We start from the raw sequence: 18,830 nt of genomic DNA, 5'->3' as shown, positions 1-18,830 counted from the left end.
ATAATGACCAAATGGCTCTATTGAACAAGCGATCAGCCATGCAGCTCAACACGAGGCTCGCACGGCGCCGAACGCGTACGTCTAGGGAACCCTTGGTCGACTGGAGAGCATGGCATAGTCTAGTAGGACACCGGGAGATGATATGACTCTATGGTTCTACTCAAGACTCGCATAAGTTATGATCATACTTCAAACCCGATCAGCAATACTTCGATAGTGCTCCGAGTCGAATAAGGCCTGCTGAGCCGTGACTGTCAGACGAGTACAGTTTGCAATTCAACATGGAATCATCAGCTCGTACATGCAGCATACATGTAAACGACTGGTAAAGATACAGCACTCCGCCAAAAAGCCAATACGGTGAACTGGTACTACTAATACAGCGGTATGTAAGTTGAGTGTATACCGCAAGCCGTCACAGAACGTGTCAAATCGTCATAAGAGTTACACATAAGAAGTACAAGCCGTCAAGAATCATGCAAGGTATCGCCACATATGCCGTATTGTCCGTATGCCGTTGTACACATTAGCCGGGTATTCGGTAGGGATGACGGTTCGTCGTGCGAGCCCGTCTATGAGCTGGACGCTGTCGCGGGCGACGCGGTTTTGGCCATGACGTCGCTCGCCACTTCGGACGCTACGGACGCCGCGCCGCTCTGCGCTGCGGACCCAACGCTCTGTGCGGCGGACGCGGCGGACGTCACGGCGCTGCTCGCTGCAGAGGCGAACGAGCTCGCATCGCTCTCTGCCGCCGACGCAGCAGACGACACCGCGCCGCCGACGGACGAGGTCACAGAGGAGAATACGCTCCCCGCGGCTGACGTCACGGAAGAGACGGCGCTCCCCGCGGCTGATGTCGCGGAGGCCACGATGCCTGCAGCGGAGGACGCAGCAGACATGATCGAGTTCGAGCTCGAGTTGTTCGACAGTGCCGACTCGAGATCACCGAAATCGAGCCCAAGGATGTCCAGGTGGTAACTGTCGTAGAGCATGAGCGGCCCGTGGATGCGCATTGTACGGGACGAGGAACACTCACTCTGTCGGCGTGCCTGGTTGCCAGAGCTTCATCCAAGGGACCTCGTATCCTCCTACTGCGATGCTGTACAGATTGTCAGAAAAGAACCAATGTAGTAGTGAGGAGCCACGTACGTCAGAGTCTGCGCAGACGCGACGTCGAGGTAGCCCAATGGTATAATCGGCAGAGATGCGAGAGCGCCCTTCGTCAGGAGCACATTCCCGAATTTCCCGCTGTTCACTGTCCCACCGGGCGGAATAACGAACGAGTCGAATGGCTGGTTGAAGCTGTGCGACAAGGTGAGTGCGTGACAGGGTCAAAGCAAACGACCAGTTCGTACAATGCATAGACCTCGTTGTTGACACCACTATCGGCCTGCACGCGCGAGATGTCGAGGTCCGCATCCAAGGGGTTGTGCACGTCGAAGTCGACCTCGACAAGGTTTGTCACGAGCGTCGAGAGCTGAGCAGGTTAAGGTCAGGCCAGGAGGCGGGTGGACCAGACGTCCACCAACTCACCGAGATGTAGACGTTCACGTGCGTGAGGATGGGGTTCGCGTTCATGCCCGTGATGGACGAACTCAGCGAGACGCCTTCCAGAGCGGTCACCAGCGATCCGAAGGAAGTGCTGTCGGAGTCGCCCTTGATAGACAACGCAAGGCTGTCGCCAGTCGTGAGGAAGGACTCCAAGAAGGCCTGTGTACGAAATAAGTACGATGGGTATGATATTCACGCTTCAATCGCGACAAACCTGAGCAGTCGTATCGTTGGCATCTTGGGGCTCGTAGTGGAACTCTGACGCGATGGCATTCTCGCCAGGGGTAAGGTTGAAGGTCTGCATGTGCGTTAATGAGAGAAACACTGACAGTTGTGTGCGTTACTTCACCTGAATGGCTGCTCTTCCGATGTAGGTCCCCTGGTAGGTCACACCGAGCGAGATGTCGTCAGTGTCCAACGATATATTCGAAGGGTTGTTGATCGTCGTCGTCAGCGGCGAAACAACATATTCATCACCACCATTACCACCGCTGCCAGTGATCGTGACGTTTGAGATGGACGCGGTGCCACCGAACCCGTTAATTCCAGCCAGAGACGAGGAGACGTTGAACGGAATGCCCGAGATCGGCACGTCACCGATTGGGGTGCGCGCGGTGGTGTTAGCTGCCCCAGAAAGCTCGAAGGCCACGCCGTTCTGGAGGGTGACTCCCGCGAAGAAGGCGTTGAAGTTGCTGTCGCTGAGAGAGTTCATGGGGACGCTGGTGAAGCTCAGCACCATGTCGACGTCGTTTCCTGTCGAAGTGCCACTGGAAACTTGCTGACCCGGTACGCTCAGCTAGAGGACATGTTAGCATCTTCTCATTGAGTCGAAGATACAGGCAGCCTACCGATGCCACGTCGCCACCGCCGGCGCTAATGATGATGTCCTCTGCGGACTCGATGACTTGCAACGAAAATCCGAAAGGATTCGCGTATTGCGCTACCGTAGACTTCGAGCTAGAGAGTGGGCTGTAGGCCTCGCCGTCGTCCGTCATGACGACCTCCAAGTCACCGATTGTGATCGCTTTGATGACCTGTGGCTGTATTCACGACTGCGCACGTAGGAGTGATGTGAAGAATGTACCTCGTATCTCTGGCCAGGAAGTGTCACATTGATCGTGAGCGTCTTGAAGGCGGTGCTGAGCCACTCAATTATACCAGATCCTGGATCCACCGACTCTCCAGTTACGCTCAACGTCTGGTTCTCCCCGGCAAGGAAGTTAGAGAAGAGCTGGCCAACAACATCTAGGTCTCCTCCGCTCTGTGGGATCATGCGACCGCTGAAGTGCGTGGACGTTGTCGACTCCGGCGTCAGTGTAAGATTGGAGGCCTGAAGAGCTACGATGGGAGAGCGTGAGACTTGTACTGGGCAACACGAAGGCGCACTTACGTCCAACGAGTACGCCTTCATAATACGCCTCAAATGTAGCGGTACCAAGAGACACCCCGAGTTCTGCGCTACACTTAGCGCTGGTAGGTCGTCAGGAAAGTCGGGGACTCACGAGCCGGGGATGGTATCGACGAGTCCGTCTCGATACTGATGCCGCCTTCAGGAGCATCGCCAGGCAGCTGGAAGTTAGAGATAGTGACACCCGGTAGACCATCGAATGCCTTCAGCGTCACGTTCTTGGTGAGCTGCACGCCGTCGAAGACAGTGCCCAACGCAGTGACACGGAGAGCATTGGTAGAGATCGTCCACTCGAAATCCTCGTTGTGGAGCATATACGTCGCGAACTCCGTGAAGCTGAATACACATGAGCAGATGTATATCGGTGAACATTGCTTCACTTACGCATCATGATCCGTGATCGCCAACTGTGCGTCGGTCTGGTAGTTGGGTACACCCGCATTTGCGGCAGCACACACTGATAGTAGGAATGTGAGACGACGCCACAAACGATCTCGTAAATACGCACCTTTCGGCAGAGTGAGAGTAGCAATGTCGCTGCCTTGCCAGTTAACCCTTTGGGAGATTCATCATCAGGGTCATGCATCATTCCACACCTGCTAAGCACTCACGCCACCGGTTCCACATATTCGATCAGGGCGTCCAGAGGACCTGTGCCAGTGAGAGAGCCGTTCAGTGACAGGCTGAATCCATCCTCAGAGATATCGCTGATGATGGCCCTATTGAAGCTGATGGACGCTGCCGACACGAGTTTCTGAACGATTGGGGGAGCAACTACGCCAATGAGATACAGTGCGGTCTCGTCGGTCTATAGATTCAACGGTAAGAGGAAGTCACGGGAGGAGAAGGATGTTCCGAGCTTACCTGAGCTGGGACGGTGGACTGATTGAACGATAACTGAGTGGCAACTATTGCATTGCTGTCAGCGAAGTCATGATGGAATACATAATGCACTCACAGTCGTCTAGCTTGAGTCCGCTCTCCACTGTCAGGTCCACCTTCAGCCCAGAAAGTGCGTTCAGAATGGCATCGTCGACGTCAAACTGATTCCCGCTGTAATAAGGCTTCATCAGAAATGGCACAAATCGTAGTCGCGGATACCGACAGACCTCGAACATCCTGAATCCCCATCCGCAACTGTAGCAGTAACCTGACAACAGTCGTCAACGACACTAGCCAGAGAAGATGACACAGACCACCCACATTCGGATGATAATCAGGGTCGTCGATGACCATCTGGAACAAATCCGTCAGGGGTCCGAGGTCAACACCACCTGCTTGTGCGGCCGACTCGAGCATCTGGATGATCACCAAGGGATCCAGGTCGAAGTCAAATGGTAGCGTCGAGGAGGTCGCATTGTCGTGTCCGGGGACGGAGATGGGCGAACTGCTGATGTCAACATGGTCAAACCCGCCGATGTAGAGCGAGTCGTAGAACGTTGACGCATTGACCGTCAAGAGGTTGATGCTTGCGGTGAACGGGTTCGCAATCGTAAACGTTGCATCAGCAACGCCAGTCTTGACAATATCCTTCGGGAAGACGAGCGATGCGGCCGTTATGAGGTTCTGGTGGAGGGCCGGGATGTCCGCTTGCAGCTTCACCTCAGACATGGCTAGCTTCAGCGAGTCAACGTTTGTGGTATCCGTGGAGCCCTGAATCGTCGTGGAGGAAATGACACCCTGAATGTAGTTCTCGAGCATCAGTTCGCCCGCGGCGGTGGCAGACTCGCCTTGCGGAGAGTAATGCACGCCCGTGCTGTAGTTCGCAGAACCAGGAACGATGACGAGACCGTCGATGTCCGCGCTACCCACGGTCTGGCCGTTGAAGAGCAGGCCGAATGAAACGTCCCCGGTACCGATGGTCAAGTTGCTCGGGTTCAGGAGCGTCGTCGCGCAGGTGATGAGCAGGTAGTCAGAATAACCATGATAAACGTCCAGGTTGCGGACAAGTGCCGGCTCCGCATCCAGACCTTGCAATCCGGCAATCGTTGTGTCGACCGAGAACGAGATGTCCGTCAGCGATAGAGTACCCACAGCCGTACTAGCCTCGGTATCAGCGTTGCCTGAGAGTTGGAACGTCTCGTTCGCCGACATCGTCACCTCGGCCAAGAACTGCTGGAAAACGTTGTCTCGGCCGGATATGACGTCGAATGGGATGTTCGAGAACGTCAGATGAATGATGCGAGTATCGACGTCCGTTGTCGCCGGTCCTTGAGGAATAATCAGCTGAGCAAAGTCAGTGCCCTGGTACGCAGCTGTGATGTTCTGAGCGACTGCCGTGATGTCCACGGGGAAATTGAACGGGATGGTGAAAGAAGCAGTCGTTGCATTGCTGCTCGTTGCGGGCGCATAGGCCGTGTCTTGCGTGAACATCATTGACATCTCTTCCAACGTGACCCCAGTGATGATCTTCTGGACGCCTTGATTAGGGAGAGACGTCTGGATCTCCAGTGTCTTGATGGCTTGGTTCAACCATGTCACCTACGCACATACGGTGTGATCATTAATTTTGCACTCAGTTAAGAGAATGGCATGTGTGCTTACATCTGCAGAACCCGCGGAGGCGCCGTAAACGGTGACGTTACTATCCTTGCCATGAATGAAGTTGTTGAAGATGGTCGACACATCGGCGAGGCCACTCGACTCATTCTGAGGGACCAGACGTCCGACTAGCGGAAGACTAGTCGTAGACAGAGGCGCCAGATCGAAACTACTCTCCGATGCGACCGGGCCCAAGTATGTCAAGCCATAGTAGTTCGAGAACGCGATAGAATCCAGCGCGATACCGACTTGTGATGGCTAAAGCAGAATGTGAATACGCTGATCAAGGCAGCAAATGACCGTACATACGTTCGTAATGCTCGTGTTCAGCGTGAGGTGGACACCGCCCGCCGGATCGTTCTCAGGAAGGTCGAATGATTCAATGACAACGCCGTCCTGGAGCCCATTCATACCCTTCAATGTCACCAACTTGGATATCGTGATGTTCTCGACATTGATGCCTGGGGTGCGAGAAATGATCAAGCTGCTCCTGTGGCAAATGTTACGACATACCTAGGGCAGACACAACGAGACCACCACCGGAGATGGTCCAATCGAAGCTTTCCTCGTTTAATAGAACCTATGAAGACAGATGAATCGGAGGGCACGAAAATCCGGCAGAAAGCGCAACTTACCTCAGTGAACTTCTCCAGAGCATTTGAGTTTGCGATCTCGAACGATGCCTCTTGGATGTTCAAGGCTGCACCGACATCGCCAACGAGACTCACGTTCGGCATCGCCATCTTTCCCAAAGTCTGGTTGTTCCACGCGATGGACAGCCCATCCGAGAACATGATCGTAGCGTCAACTGCGAGTACGGTCAGCACTGTGTACCCGTCGTCACGAAAGAAATCACTAACATGGGCCGGCGTTGGTTATGGATCCATTGAGCAAGACGGAGAAGCTCGTCTCAGTGGGATTGCTAATCGTCAACGTCTCGATGCTACGTTATAAAGATGAGATGAGAGGATGGCGTGACGCATAGGCGTACATACCCAAGAACGGAGTCCGTAACGATCTTCTGCACGATCGGCTGAGCTAACACGGGAAGCAGCAGGTTCAAGCTCTCGTCCGTCTTGGTCGTGAGGTCACCTTGCGTATAGTTCAATGTTGTCTCGTAGTCGCCTGCCAAACATCATGACTAGGGCGTTCACACTGACGACGAAAGCAATTGACATACCGATTTTCACACCAGCGCTCAAAGTGACGTTAGACGTCAGATTGGCAAATGCCTGGTCAACGTATGACGGGAGATTGAAATTCGTGTAAATATTGCGTTTGGCATGGACGTTCCGCCTTCCATACGTTTGAGCTAATTGAATGCCGCCGATCTCCATGATGCCATCGACCTGAGCCGTGTCCATCCCCTGATCCACCGCCAGAGCGCGGAGCAACGAGAAGATCACCGCGGGATCGAGGTCCATGTCCAGATCGAGCTCTGGTGAGTTCGTCGTGGCTTTCCCGTCAGACGTGAACGCATCGGTCGACTTGATGGTACCGAGAGTTAGGCCATGCGAGGAGACCGTCGACGCGATGCTGGTGATTTGCAAGGCAGCAGTGAATGGATTAGCGAGAGAAACAGTGACGTGAGAGATGTTGTTCGTGATGCCGGTCGTTTCCAAGATAGTCAGCGAGGCACTATCAAGAAGCCTCGACGTCAGACCAGGCAGAGTCGCTCCTAAACTCAGCGTTTTGAAAGCACCCAGCAGGGAAGCGACTTCGGTACTGGAGTCGAAACCCTTGATAATTATGTCGGCGTCTGCAATGCAACAAGTCAGTCGATGAACAGAGCGATTGGGATGACTGGCGAGAGACGATTGGGCACATGCGCACATGCGCGAAGACCCCGACATGGCCGCAGAAGATGGCTAGTGAGAGCTATCTTACCTGTACCACCCACGAAGTCATCCAAAGTCTGCTTGCCTTCGCCGCTAGCATTGGGGTCAAACGCCGCGGTAGCTTGGATAATATTATCCCCCATCGTCAGATTTAGGTTCGGCAGGAGCGTCGTGCCCATGTATCCACCGCCGCGATACAGCTGCATCGTCAAATTGCCCGTGTTCAGGTTGAGGTTCGACGGATTGTGAATCGAGACGTTGATCGCCAGAGTCATCGCGTCGTTCGTCCCGCCTAAGACATCGACACTGGAAATCTTCGTGGCATTCTGAAGGCCACCTAAGCCTTTGAGCTGCGAAGGCACGTCGAACTTGATGGGATTGAGGACGATAGACCCGATGCTCATGTTCGCAACGGCGCGTGCGTGCCCGACCAGCCGGAAATCTGACTGGGTTTGCTGCGTGAGATTGAGGTTGAACATCGAGAACAGGTCATGATTTGCGTCGTTGTTAGGAACCACAAGGGGCGTGTTCTCGATTGTGATATTGACGATCCCCTCGGTGTCCGTTGAGCTCAGGACTTTGATATCGGACGTGGACTGGCCCAATGACTGAAGGAGGATAGCACGTGGGCACTTGAAAGTACGTGAGAGAATGAAGGCGACTTACCGTAGAAAGAGACGCAATGTTGTTACTGCTATGAGAGATGTTGAACGCGTTCTCGATCTGGCCGATAGACACGTGAAAGCCAAAGGGCAACTCTGTCGAAGAATATGAGCATTGTACCGATCATATATGGATGGATACGAACTCATGTGAGCTTGCACGCCGTAGCTCGAGGTCGAAGGCTGCCAAGCCGTCTCCGGCGTGAACCCGAGGGTCATGTACGGGACATCTATGGATTGTATGGGGTTGATAGGCGCGTTGGGTTTGAATGGAACCGTGAGCGACAACGCCTCCAACCCCGCAGAAAGCCAAGAGACGGCAGCACCATCAGACTGTCGTGAGCTGACTCCCTTCGCGATGACCGGCGAGATCTCGCTGTTAAGGTACTGTGTGAAGAGTTCGCCCATGACTACGAGTTCGGTTTCATTCGTATGCTTGACAAGCACGCCCGACATATCAACGGAGTTGTTGCCCGCAGTCAGCGTAAGACCGGTGCTAGTTCCCTCCCCAAGGCTAACCTCGCCTGAACGACGTTAATTATTGAGGGGTCCAATGAGTCCAACTGATATGCGACGTACGATAGCTCAGTGCGAAGACGCATGTGCCTAGATCGACTTGAAAGGGGCTCGTGTTGTCCAGACTCGTTTTAGCGACGAAATTGATCCCATTCGCTGCATCGCTTGGCAGCTGGACAAGGATGCATTGAGTCAGAACGATGTTCACTGGCCAATACACGAGGCGCACCTGGAAGTCTTCGAGCACGATCTTGCCATCGAAGTTGTTGATCCCGTTCAGGACTACGTCCTTGTTGAAGTGAAGACCTTTCGCCGCAGGAAACCTGAGAGCGTTCACTTGAAGGTTGTTGCTCGTCAAACGCCATGTGAAGTTCTGGCGCGTGATCATTGCAATAGTGAACTCTCCAAACGCGTCCTCGTCCGTGATAGTGAACGTCGTCGACTGGTTCAGTGGGGCGCGTTTCGTGCTCCCTTTGGCGTAGAGCGGCTGGAGCTCCATCGTACCGAGGTTGCGCACGACCTCTTGGTCGCCGTTTTGGTCGACCCAGGCCACGCTGATAGGCTCACGGAACGCTATCTTCGCGTTGAATATACCGGTGTGCGATACCTTGGACAGACGCGGGCGTCAATGAATCTCGTCACAGGCAATGGCAACGCGGCTCACATATCCTTCCATATGCAGCTGAAAGCTGTACCCGTAGTCAGCGTAAGCAAACTTAACATCCGAAGTGAGACGCACGTCGTATTTTGGGGGGTCAGGATGGAAGCCTTCTCCACGTTGAGTTGCGATTTGTTCACGATGGCCTGCGCGATGGCTCTGACGACAGGGAAGAGCAGAACGAAGATCAGGACGATGCCAACTATCGCCGTCACGATTTGACACGCGATGAACCATTTGCGCTTGTAAAATGGCTGCTTCTTTGCAGCGGCGGCGGTCGTTGCGCCTGAAGTGCGCTCTGCTGCGGTCGTCGTGGGTGTGGCGGCTGCAGGAGCCGTTGGCTGCGTCCCCGTGGCATCGTACCCCGCGGGGGGTTCAGATGCTGAAACAAGGCTACGTCAGCCTGTGAAGTCAAGTCTAACATTTCGCACATACCGATCACAAGCCGGTCTTCCGAGCCGCTTGCCGACATCGCTGCCAACGCGCACAAGCAGGAAGGAGTGGAGGACGGTAGGACTGGACGAACCTAGGGACGGAGGCCAAAAGCAGACCGGCTTCGCGACCTAAGCCATATAGCAGTCGTACGTTCCTGGAAATACGGGACCCACGCGTGTTTGGGGATGCATTGCGTTTCGAGTTGTGCCGCATGATCTCCCTGGCATCGGGACGTGAGAATGCGACAACGCGGTACGCTGAGAGGATTCAGGAAAAGGCGCGTTCAGAATTACAACCGATCGCAGAAGCGACTCTTCATCACGCCGAGGTGGTGCTTCCCCAGTCACGCGGGGGCTCCCGTGTTCGATCAAACAGACCGCGTAACAGACCAAAGGGGACTGGTCCGTCATCATAGCCATTTCGAGGAGACCAATGTCCGGAGGCCGTTCAGGTCATAATCCACAATAGTACCCCTCGGATCGGGGGGGGGGGGGGGTGGGGGGTGGAGCTAATGCTTCTACATGACCCCGACGTCCATGACCTGGGGCACAAAACTTGTCATTTGCTGAAGTCGGGCATCCGGAAGTGTGAGTCCGAGAGTGTGAGTCCTCCAAGGGCTGACTAAGCTCGCCTGAGATAAAAAATCATCCAACTTCGAGGGCTTTGCACCTCATCGGCACGCAAAAGCCTGATTAACGCCAACGTCTATGGCTGCTGGTACAAAGATCAGGTTGCGAAATCGGAGTAGGTAGCTGTGGAGGGTCTTCAATGGGGCTCGTTTCATGTGGTCAGAACCAATGGACCATTCGCAGAAGTAACGAATTGACGCGCCATAGCGAGCGCCTGCACATAATGCCAGTCCAATTTCCAATCCGATGTTGGTAGCAGTTGTGACAGAGACTAGGAACACACGAGCACGAGCACGAGCACGATGCGAACATAGACCTACCTGCATGGCCATTATCACCGAGGGCATGGCGGCGCTCGGTGCACGCTCGATGCAGACTCTGCAGACAGGTACCTGCGCGCATCGAACTCATGTGGACATCCGAGTTGGCGAAGGTGGCCACACCCTGAGTTTGACGGATTACTTCTCCTGAGATCGATGCTCGTTCGAAAAGACTGGCGTACCTAGCGAGCAGAGTCGGGCCGAGTGAGCGTTCGCGCTCCAGGATTCGATGGTTTCTTGGCGCTGCCGTCTACTTCCATACATGCGATTCAATTGGAGGAGTACCTAGAATTACAAGGGAAGTTGAGGCAATGACGACATACCTTGACCAGCAAAGCACCCCGCAATTCGCCGACGTAGCTAGTAGGTCCGCAAGACCTAGGACACAATTGGCAGTTAGCACTGAGTGCGCTCGTAGATCGATCGGAAGTTGTCCACAAGACTACCTTCGGGGGTGCAATTCCGTGCGCGTGTGCAGCGGATGAGTGGGCGAAATGAGAACTCAGAAGGTGGCCTGTCACGGAGCAGGTCATGTGTTGATACGCATAAGCAACGAGTGAGCAGGGCGGACACAGCGGTGTAGATCCACGGAAGTAGACGCCGAAAGTCGCTTACAGGGAAGCAGCGATGCGCAGAGGCCACAAGCAATGGAGGGAAGTCAACGCCGGGGAGTGCATTCGGGCTGTTGCGGATGGATAACTTTCAACTCGCTCTGGGACGATGGATTTATACCGTCAATGAGCGAATTGTTTCAGGCGAAAACATGAGTAGACTGACGCGATTTCACATGCCGTGGATGGCAGCCGACGTCAAGTATCGCCAACCGACGCTGGACAATCACAAGCTTCGGATAGCCCTCAGACGACGCAGCACGCTGAGGAGCAATAATCGCCATGTGGGACAAGCAATGGCATCGTCCGCTTACTGCATCACGTCTCCGTTGTATGAGAGCTATAAGTATTGCTGCATTCCAAGCTTGAGCTTGAAGGACATCGGGACGCCGAGAGGAAGTCGCCTTCCTGCAAAGCAATAACAACGCGGTCTGCCAGCTACATCACCGGCTCGGGACACACATCTTCGCGCCAGTTGCTGTCCGGGTCCTCTTCAAGCTTCAGTGTCGTGAGGGGCATGTCTGCAACCTCCGGAGGTTGTTCAGACGCGTTGATGGCATAACGAAGATTCATGGGAAAATCCGAGATGTGTTCGTATCCTTACTCACCCTTCCTATGCACAGGCCTTCTGAGCGGCTCCTCATCATACGGTAGGCTAGCGCCGCGGTGTCTCTCCTTATTGGACTACACACAAGGCACTCTGTTCTCCCGATGAGCAAGTCAGTTTCGACCGACTTCGTTTTTATGCGCAGACTCACTGTTATGTCACACCCAGATGCTGCTAAAAGGGCGCAATGCTATCTCCATTCGTTTTTCTTTGCTGCCTCTACTTGCGCTTGCCTTCGAAGAAACCAGCGAGGCGCTGTCAGGCTGCCGACCAGTCTGCGTGTACGCCCATCAAGGCATCGTTTGGTGCGGACTTAGTTCCCCGTGTTGAAGGTGGCCGGCTCCTACGATTGTCTCATTCAGCTTCCTAGCATGAGCGCATGTCCCGCCTACTACTGACCTGCTTCCAAGCTTCTCCTTTCACATCGTTCTGCATTCTCTTTCCCATGTCTGACAAACTGTGTCTTCTTAGCTTTCTCCGAACGTCTTTGCTTCGGATGATTCACGGTGTACAACCAGAAAAGTGACACGTTCTCCTCCATTGTTCCAACTATGGGCGCCGGCAAGCCCCGCAACAATTCAATATTCATCCATGGCGTACCCTCAAAAGAAAGTCGTGCTCACCCTGAGGAGTCCCCGTATACCCTTCCTTCTTCCATGTCTACACTGGCATCAGACGGTCTGTTGGCGCATTCCATCGTGCGGATGCGTCTAGGATTTGCGAATATGTTCGGACCTTCGTGCAATTTGAGGGCTGGCGATATAGCTGAGAGACCATCTCAGCAATGTGTCAGGTTTCATGAGCTCTATGAGCTCAAGCAGAGGTAGCAGTTACTCACAGAACCAAAGGAGATATCCTTGAGAGCCCGTATGCTCATGGGGTCAGCCGCAAGCGGTTCTGAAGCGTCCGGTTGCTTGTGCAAGTTTTGCCAACGCATATAACGTAGTTTGAGGTTCTCAGTGCATGCATGCAAGTAGTTCAGAGGAAGCCGTTCAGTCGAGGGATAAGGACGAGATGAAGGAAGACGGAAGTTCCAAGTCACGGTCCGAGTCCGTCCAGCAATCGAGCCGCCGCCAAATGCGGCGCGAGCGCCTAACCTTCCGTCATCGTGAGTCGAGGCTGCCGCAGTCGTTGTCTTCACCAAGTCTTCGCGTCGCTTGATGTGAATATTCGACCCAAGTGTGCGATGGGTCTATCCTAGCCCTTCTGCTTTAGGTGATACAAAGGTATCGAGGAGCCTAACAGCGTGTCGCGCTTCACCTGTTACCACACTGATCCTATCAGTCATACGTCTGCGCGAGGGGAGGCAGAGAGTTCATTGATACGTGAGGCTTGAGGACGTACTCTACTTGCTAATAGATAGCAAGACGTGACTATGTCTAGCCATCGTTCGCCGCTCGTCACTATGAAAAAACCCGATTCCGTGGGGATCGTCCATGAATGCCCTGGAGAGTGTGTAATATATATGCACTTCAAGTTGCAGTCACGATTTAACACCATCGCTCTGTACGGAAAGCTTGAAAACGCATCGCGTGTACATTTGCCTTCTACAAAGTCACAACTTCATCCATCATGACGGCCTCAAAATGGACTTTTGCCTCCATCTCGTCAATAGGCTCCGGCGAGTCGGACCTGCAGATCCAGTCCGTTCAACATCATATCACCTATCTCTACGACCTCAAGTCTTCATGGCACCAAAGATTTGAAGTTCCAGCTTCCTGGATTTCAGTGAGTCGATGCCCCTAGAACTTGATAGGAGCTTCTGACCAACCCCTGCATTTTCATGCCAGGACGAGGGAAGTTCTGACAAGCACTACAAACAAACGTGGTTTGGGGATCTCAGCAGAGACATAGTCCGCCTACATCTACGCTGCATTGAAGCGGACCTCCACCCCTTGAGTGACGAAGAACTTACCGATCGCGCAGGGGTGGTCAATAACTTGAATCATCATCCTCTACACTTCTCGATGCCGGTTGAGCGCCACATAACCCACGATCGTCCTGACTGGGGGACTGCATACAACAGCGACCGCCCGCGGCATCCAACACATATGTCGCTACAACAGGTCGCGCAAATACTGCAATATCAGGACTCAGAGGTCCTAGCGGAACATGCCATCGCCACAAGTCTTGACGGCATTACTTCAACCTATGTGCGCAGGTAATGTCTTAGCACTGCATGTACCATGTCATCACCAGTTGCAAATTCTCAGACCGCTTTCCAGAGAAAACTTGTCTTTCCTAGATCTTTGGCATGCGGACTCAGGGGTTTCATCGACTCCGACTCTACCTGAGCTTGTCGACTGTGCGCTGATGTACTACCCGACGGGGCCTGCAAACTCGAAGTCTATGGAGCGACTTGCATACACACCAATCAGTGCTATGAATCCGGCACTTATGCTTACCATGAAAGGTCCCACCCGATGGCCCGGGCCGAGCAACAATGATCTGACCGAGCCAACCCCCACGGAACAAGACTTATCACGGACGCTTCGCAATCTCGCATTGACAACGGAGATGAGTCTGGATTCTGTTATCCGATCATTTTCCCACTTTCCGAGCCCTCAGGACGCTCTACTACCACCATCGCACGACTCGAACACTGGCTCAACGGCGTCGGTGCTGTTACCGGCCTGTGCTATGACGATGGGCCTCATCTATGACTCGGAACAGATCCACATCGTGGCGCACATCCCTTGTGTCACTGACGACAATAATCAGTCATACTTGTCTTTAGTCGTGGACACCCTGCCTTTCCCTTGCCGATGCATTGGCGATGTCCCAGAGTTTATTCGCGGACGCTATCGGGTCGCCCTTGCGCTCCTCTCGCTGCAACAACATGTCGTCCGCCTCGTGACATTATTGGAACGCGTCCAATGGCCCGAGGATGTTCTATCGTCGCATGTGGAGATCCTGCGACAATGGTTGGAAGATAGGTCGGTTGGACTCGAAATACGTACTGAATCTTCGCGTGGAAACCCCCAACAAGCTCAAGAAAGCGCAGGATCGTGGCAAAAATATTTTGAGACGATTATGCCGATCGGATCAATTGATATCCAAGAACCAGCCCGACAGCTGACACATCGAGACGTAGAAACCTGGCTTCAAGGATGTCACACAGAACATCCAGAGCCCGCAAGCCTAGGAGAAGTGGACCAACTGAGGTAACGTGGCTCATACCGTAGCATCCCAAAACACTACGTTAACCAACTGCATGTCATCGGGTGTCAGCTCGCAACCTATGCTCGCGAATGACACGCCCACGTCCCAAGAGGGTGTTCGCGGCCATTCGCACTCTTCAATCAGGCCACAAGTCAGCCACGCGAGGTCCCGCTGTAGTAGTGCCTCCGAGTGGCATGGACCTCATGCTCCCGACAATTGTCATCTCTGTAAGCTTACGGATGATGTTGAGCTTGAAATCCGGTATGTCACAATACACTGGCATATGTTGGATTTGTGCTGAAGTACTAAGGGCTCGCGTACTAGGAGCCAATTCAAACTTACTACCAGCATCCCCGAGATTGAATGGGACTTCCGTGGCTTCGGGTGGCGTCCAACGGAGAACACTTCTACACTATCTAAATATTTCTGGGATGCGGCGACTGGACATCTAGAGTCGAGTCATCCAATGAGCTCTGTCACCACAATACCCGTCCTGCCTCGATACCGAAAAGAGGTATGTCCATGGCTCTCTGGCAAGATGTCGAGAACGTGAATTGTCTTACATGTGCCCACAATCAGAGTGATACCGGCGTGCAGGATAACATAAAGAACGCGGTGCAACTCCTGACAGAGCGTGTCAAGACGATCCTGCTGTTCCTCAACGGCTGTGTCATCGGGCATACTTGGCTAGGACATTCCAAGTCGCAGTATCCGGAATACGTGCCACGACTACTCATTCGAGTTAACACGACTGAAGATCAGATAGGCAGTCTGCTCAGTTTGACCTACCTCTTCACTCCATCTCAGCAACTTGCTCGGGAATTGGCTTCCGAAAGGCTCATCGGAGACGCAGTTCGGAGAATGTTCAGCCCGCATGGCCCGTATTGGTCTGCAATTTCACGGCCGGTTAAAGGGTTCGCAATTTTTTTTCTCGCAGCATGCTAGCAGCTGATAGGGCCTTGTCATTCTCGGATTTCAAGTGCCACGGTGTCCCATTGCGGCTGCCTGCCTCTAGTGGTGTTTCACCATGGCGACTCTGATGGCAGTTATGCCTCCGTGATGGCTGCTCGCAAGTGCATAACTCGTGCATTGCGTCGAACGATGACCTTTCTTCTTGTTAAGCATTACAAGAACCAAGGCTGGAGCCTTGACCGTGACCTTACAGAACAGGAATGTTCCGTTCAAGTCAACCAGAAGTTTTTTGTCTTGAGCGTGCTCTACACGAGCAACTCATTCAAAGTCGATATCAACTTCCCAGCAATTGAGTGGATACATTCTACTTCGCGGTACCGGTGGTCATTCATCAACGCCGGAGTCATGGAGATTTCGCATTGCAGACACCCGTTGGGAATGAAGGAGTGGCTCTCTATCTACCAGGCGCTACTGTTCATCGAGCGACATGTGCGTTTGTTGCGGAACCAGCTCAAGATCGATGCAAAGTAGGAACGTAATGCAAGATGTATTTGTTCGTATGTAGCCTGTACTCGTCAATAAGCACGACCGAAGATGTTCGGATGCACGTCGCGGCGGCGCTGGATACAGCCGACTCGCAAGCCTGAGGCCGCAGCTGTCGCCGGACGTAGTGTGAGGTTCTCAGCGCATGCATAAAGATTGTTCATGAATGATAATCGTTCATTTGAGAGATGAGAAGATGCAGGGAGACGAACTCTCTTCTCTTCAAGTTCCAAGTTGAAGCTATGGTCCCAAATCAATCGGTCCAGCAAGTCGAGCGGCGCGCGCGAGCGCTTAGCTTTCGTCTCCTTGGTGTATACCGTCTTCCGACTCAACGCTTCAAGCTTCAAGCTTCAAAGCTTCAAGCTTCGACGTTTCAACGGTTAAAATGCTCTACAAGCATAGACCAAAAGAGCTGTGGGAAGGACTCATGAACTTGAACCTCTTACAGCACGGTACCTCATCATGATGGAACATTTATGGCATAGTTAGCGGTATGTGCGGCACTTTTCGGAGTGCTTTGAAGTCTGATAGCATTGACTGGTTGTGATCACACAGAACAGGTTGAAGCCCGAGCACTGAGGCACTCGCCAAGGCACTCACAGACGAGCCCCACGACATCGGTCTTTCATGGTGACGAGCGACGAACAATGACTAGGCGTAGTCACGTACGCTCTTGCTATCTACTACTATACGGTACGTCCCCAAGGCCTCAAGCCTCACGTATCAATGAAGCCTCCCCTCACGTAAACGTTCAATGACGGGATCAGTGTGGTAGAGAATGACACGCGACACGCTGGCGCGCCCTCTGATTTATTCGCATTCGGTGAAGCAGAAGCACTAAGATGGACTCTATCATGGATCGAGGCTGCGGCAGTTGCTGTCTTCACCAAGTGTGCGCTGTTGCTTGTTGCGGGTATTAGACCCGAATACTATGTGGTGACGGAACACGGTATATCGCCGGTCAAATCTACTACTAGTGTCTGGCTTGCGTCGTCTCTCGCTCGTGTCACATCCCGAGATCTAGACCTGATGATAATTTAAAACCACTTCACGTCTCGCGTGTGGCCTACTGTTCTTCGTTAGCGCGTCAGCCGTGAGCCTTTTGCGGCATAAGTCAACTTAAAACATGCAGCGACTCGATGTTTCGTCTACCCGGGAGTTTCTGCTACGACAATATTTAGCTCACACGATGATTGATCAGCAGGGAAGCGATACGCCCTTCTGTATGTATGATGCTGGCTTCTTGTCAAGTCGTCTTGGGCACGCAAGACCGTTGGTCGCACGTTTCGAACTTGAACAACCCGAAGGCAAACACCTGCGCTGGCGTATGTACCGGTTACGGGAAAGGTTATTCTCACAGCGCGATCTGTGCCATCATATGCTGAGGGTGCGTCTTAACTTACCATCATCTTTGGGCAGGGAAGGATGTGACATGGAGTCATAGACTCGCCGCCTGACGTCTAGGAGCGCTAGATCCCTCAAGACTAAACACAGTGAGTCGTCTGCGTAACATGATCCAATGATAGGAACATTCATTCACGCCCTGCTACGAATGATGACTCAAGGGGATAGATCAGTAATAGCCACGACATGTTCGCTCACAACAGCACGAATCAACTCTACCCAACCATACATCCTCTGCACCACACGAAGGGCGCTACGCCTTGTGCTTCGAATGCCTGTGGGGTCCTCACTCGAGACGACGTCGCGGACCGATGCTCATCTCGCCTTCTCCGTCATGTCGAGCCTGAAGTAACACTTGAAAGCTATCGATCAAAGCTCAACGGCTAAGCATGTCTGCGTCGCTGGGTCAAACGCAAGCAGATGGCAACAACCAGAACAACTATGTCACGAACCCAAACACCGTATGGTGTTGTGGGTCTGGTAATGGTGTGACAGTAAGTCACTGAAACTTCGCTGTACTTGCGTCCGAGATCATCGCTCAATATATAGACACGTTGCTCGATGAAAAAGAATGCCGGGAAACGGTCGACTCGGTTCGCATAACCGTAGCGTTGACGAAAAGTACCTCTATCGCTTCGTCTAAGTTACTCTCACGGAGAAGTGCGTCGATCTCAAAAGTCTATGTGAACCTTAAGCGCAGACATACACATCTCTTGCCATCCATCGCGCAGAAGAAGTCGAAATGCCTTAAGCTACGTTCACGAATGGCCATGCACGAAGCCGAGCTCACGCAACTGAAAGTGGGAACGCATCGATGGTCAGTCGGGGCATGGTCCGTATTATATGACTTCAAGCGTCCCCAGCACCTCGGTCTCCACCCGGCTTTTCTCCGCTCGACGTAAACATGGACGGTGTGCAGGGCGTGAGCCGCCTACTGTTTGGTGACCTCTCCTCCACTACCAAATCCTCATCCATGCGATCCGTCGCCGGCTTCGCGACGATGCCGCGCACCGCACGTTGTTCGCGGGGACAT

At 53.3% G+C, this 18,830-nt stretch overlaps 3 protein-coding genes across 3 annotated transcripts; 1 reads left to right on the top strand and 2 right to left on the bottom strand.

The window, feature by feature from the left end:
- Window positions 1-248: 248 nt before the first annotated feature.
- C8Q71DRAFT_764402 (uncharacterized protein) lies at window positions 249-10,035 on the bottom strand. The gene is made up of 33 exons (XM_047924063.1): window positions 9,610-10,035; window positions 9,256-9,556; window positions 9,181-9,205; window positions 8,746-9,123; window positions 8,580-8,688; window positions 8,147-8,524; window positions 8,005-8,096; window positions 7,388-7,946; window positions 6,681-7,259; window positions 6,496-6,625; window positions 6,361-6,443; window positions 6,136-6,308; window positions 6,014-6,080; window positions 5,810-5,961; window positions 5,504-5,758; window positions 4,163-5,440; window positions 4,069-4,109; window positions 3,918-4,012; window positions 3,824-3,867; window positions 3,571-3,767; window positions 3,468-3,514; window positions 3,344-3,416; window positions 3,054-3,295; window positions 2,942-3,004; window positions 2,636-2,889; window positions 2,400-2,585; window positions 1,901-2,347; window positions 1,766-1,849; window positions 1,534-1,710; window positions 1,356-1,477; window positions 1,150-1,302; window positions 1,037-1,099; window positions 249-978 (listed from the first exon to the last, which is right to left on the bottom strand). Exons 1-33 carry the CDS (start codon window positions 9,644-9,646, stop codon window positions 573-575), a joined length of 7,290 nt encoding a protein of 2,429 aa, XP_047777586.1. The 5' UTR covers window positions 9,647-10,035; the 3' UTR covers window positions 249-572.
- Window positions 10,036-12,295: 2,260 nt separating this feature from the next.
- Window positions 12,296-12,826, bottom strand: C8Q71DRAFT_106520 (uncharacterized protein). Its single transcript, XM_047916288.1, has 3 exons — window positions 12,615-12,826; window positions 12,400-12,553; window positions 12,296-12,325 (listed from the first exon to the last, which is right to left on the bottom strand). Exons 1-2 carry the CDS (start codon window positions 12,711-12,713, stop codon window positions 12,437-12,439), a joined length of 216 nt encoding a protein of 71 aa, XP_047777585.1. The 5' UTR covers window positions 12,714-12,826; the 3' UTR covers window positions 12,296-12,325; window positions 12,400-12,436.
- Window positions 12,827-13,285: 459 nt separating this feature from the next.
- C8Q71DRAFT_764375 (uncharacterized protein) lies at window positions 13,286-16,444 on the top strand. Its single transcript, XM_047924062.1, has 7 exons — window positions 13,286-13,504; window positions 13,567-13,937; window positions 14,002-14,940; window positions 15,008-15,199; window positions 15,263-15,452; window positions 15,518-15,852; window positions 15,919-16,444. Exons 1-7 carry the CDS (start codon window positions 13,349-13,351, stop codon window positions 16,379-16,381), a joined length of 2,646 nt encoding a protein of 881 aa, XP_047777584.1. The 5' UTR covers window positions 13,286-13,348; the 3' UTR covers window positions 16,382-16,444.
- The last annotated feature ends 2,386 nt before the right edge of the window (window positions 16,445-18,830 follow it).

The sequence above is a fragment of the Rhodofomes roseus genome (genome assembly GCF_022264815.1).
Source record: "Rhodofomes roseus strain CIRM-BRFM 1785 chromosome Unknown C8Q71scaffold_13, whole genome shotgun sequence".
NCBI classification, from domain to species: domain Eukaryota; kingdom Fungi; phylum Basidiomycota; class Agaricomycetes; order Polyporales; family Fomitopsidaceae; genus Rhodofomes; species Rhodofomes roseus.
This window is presented reverse-complemented; position numbering and strand designations above follow the sequence as displayed.

What these genes read in the sequence shown, in the direction of transcription:
- C8Q71DRAFT_764375 (XM_047924062.1), top strand. Translation starts at nt 13,349, where the DNA reads ATGACGGCCTCAAAATGGACTTTTGCCTCCATCTCGTCAATAGGCTCC. An exon ending in GATGTTGAGCTTGAAATCCG is followed by an intron (nt 15,200 to 15,262) that starts GTATGTCACAAT and finishes CTCGCGTACTAG; the next exon opens with GAGCCAATTCAAACTTACTA. An exon ending in ATTTCACGGCCGGTTAAAGG is followed by an intron (nt 15,853 to 15,918) that starts GTTCGCAATTTT and finishes TCGGATTTCAAG; the next exon opens with TGCCACGGTGTCCCATTGCG.
- C8Q71DRAFT_106520 (XM_047916288.1), bottom strand. Translation starts at nt 12,713, where the DNA reads ATGCGTTGGCAAAACTTGCACAAGCAACCGGACGCTTCAGAACCGCTT. An exon ending in AGGATATCTCCTTTGGTTCT is followed by an intron (nt 12,554 to 12,614) that starts GTGAGTAACTGC and finishes CACATTGCTGAG; the next exon opens with ATGGTCTCTCAGCTATATCG.
- C8Q71DRAFT_764402 (XM_047924063.1), bottom strand. Translation starts at nt 9,646, where the DNA reads ATGTCGGCAAGCGGCTCGGAAGACCGGCTTGTGATCG. An exon ending in CTCTGGAGAAGTTCACTGAG is followed by an intron (nt 6,081 to 6,135) that starts GTAAGTTGCGCT and finishes CTGTCTTCATAG; the next exon opens with GTTCTATTAAACGAGGAAAG. An exon ending in GCGGTGGCGACGTGGCATCG is followed by an intron (nt 2,348 to 2,399) that starts GTAGGCTGCCTG and finishes CATGTCCTCTAG; the next exon opens with CTGAGCGTACCGGGTCAGCA.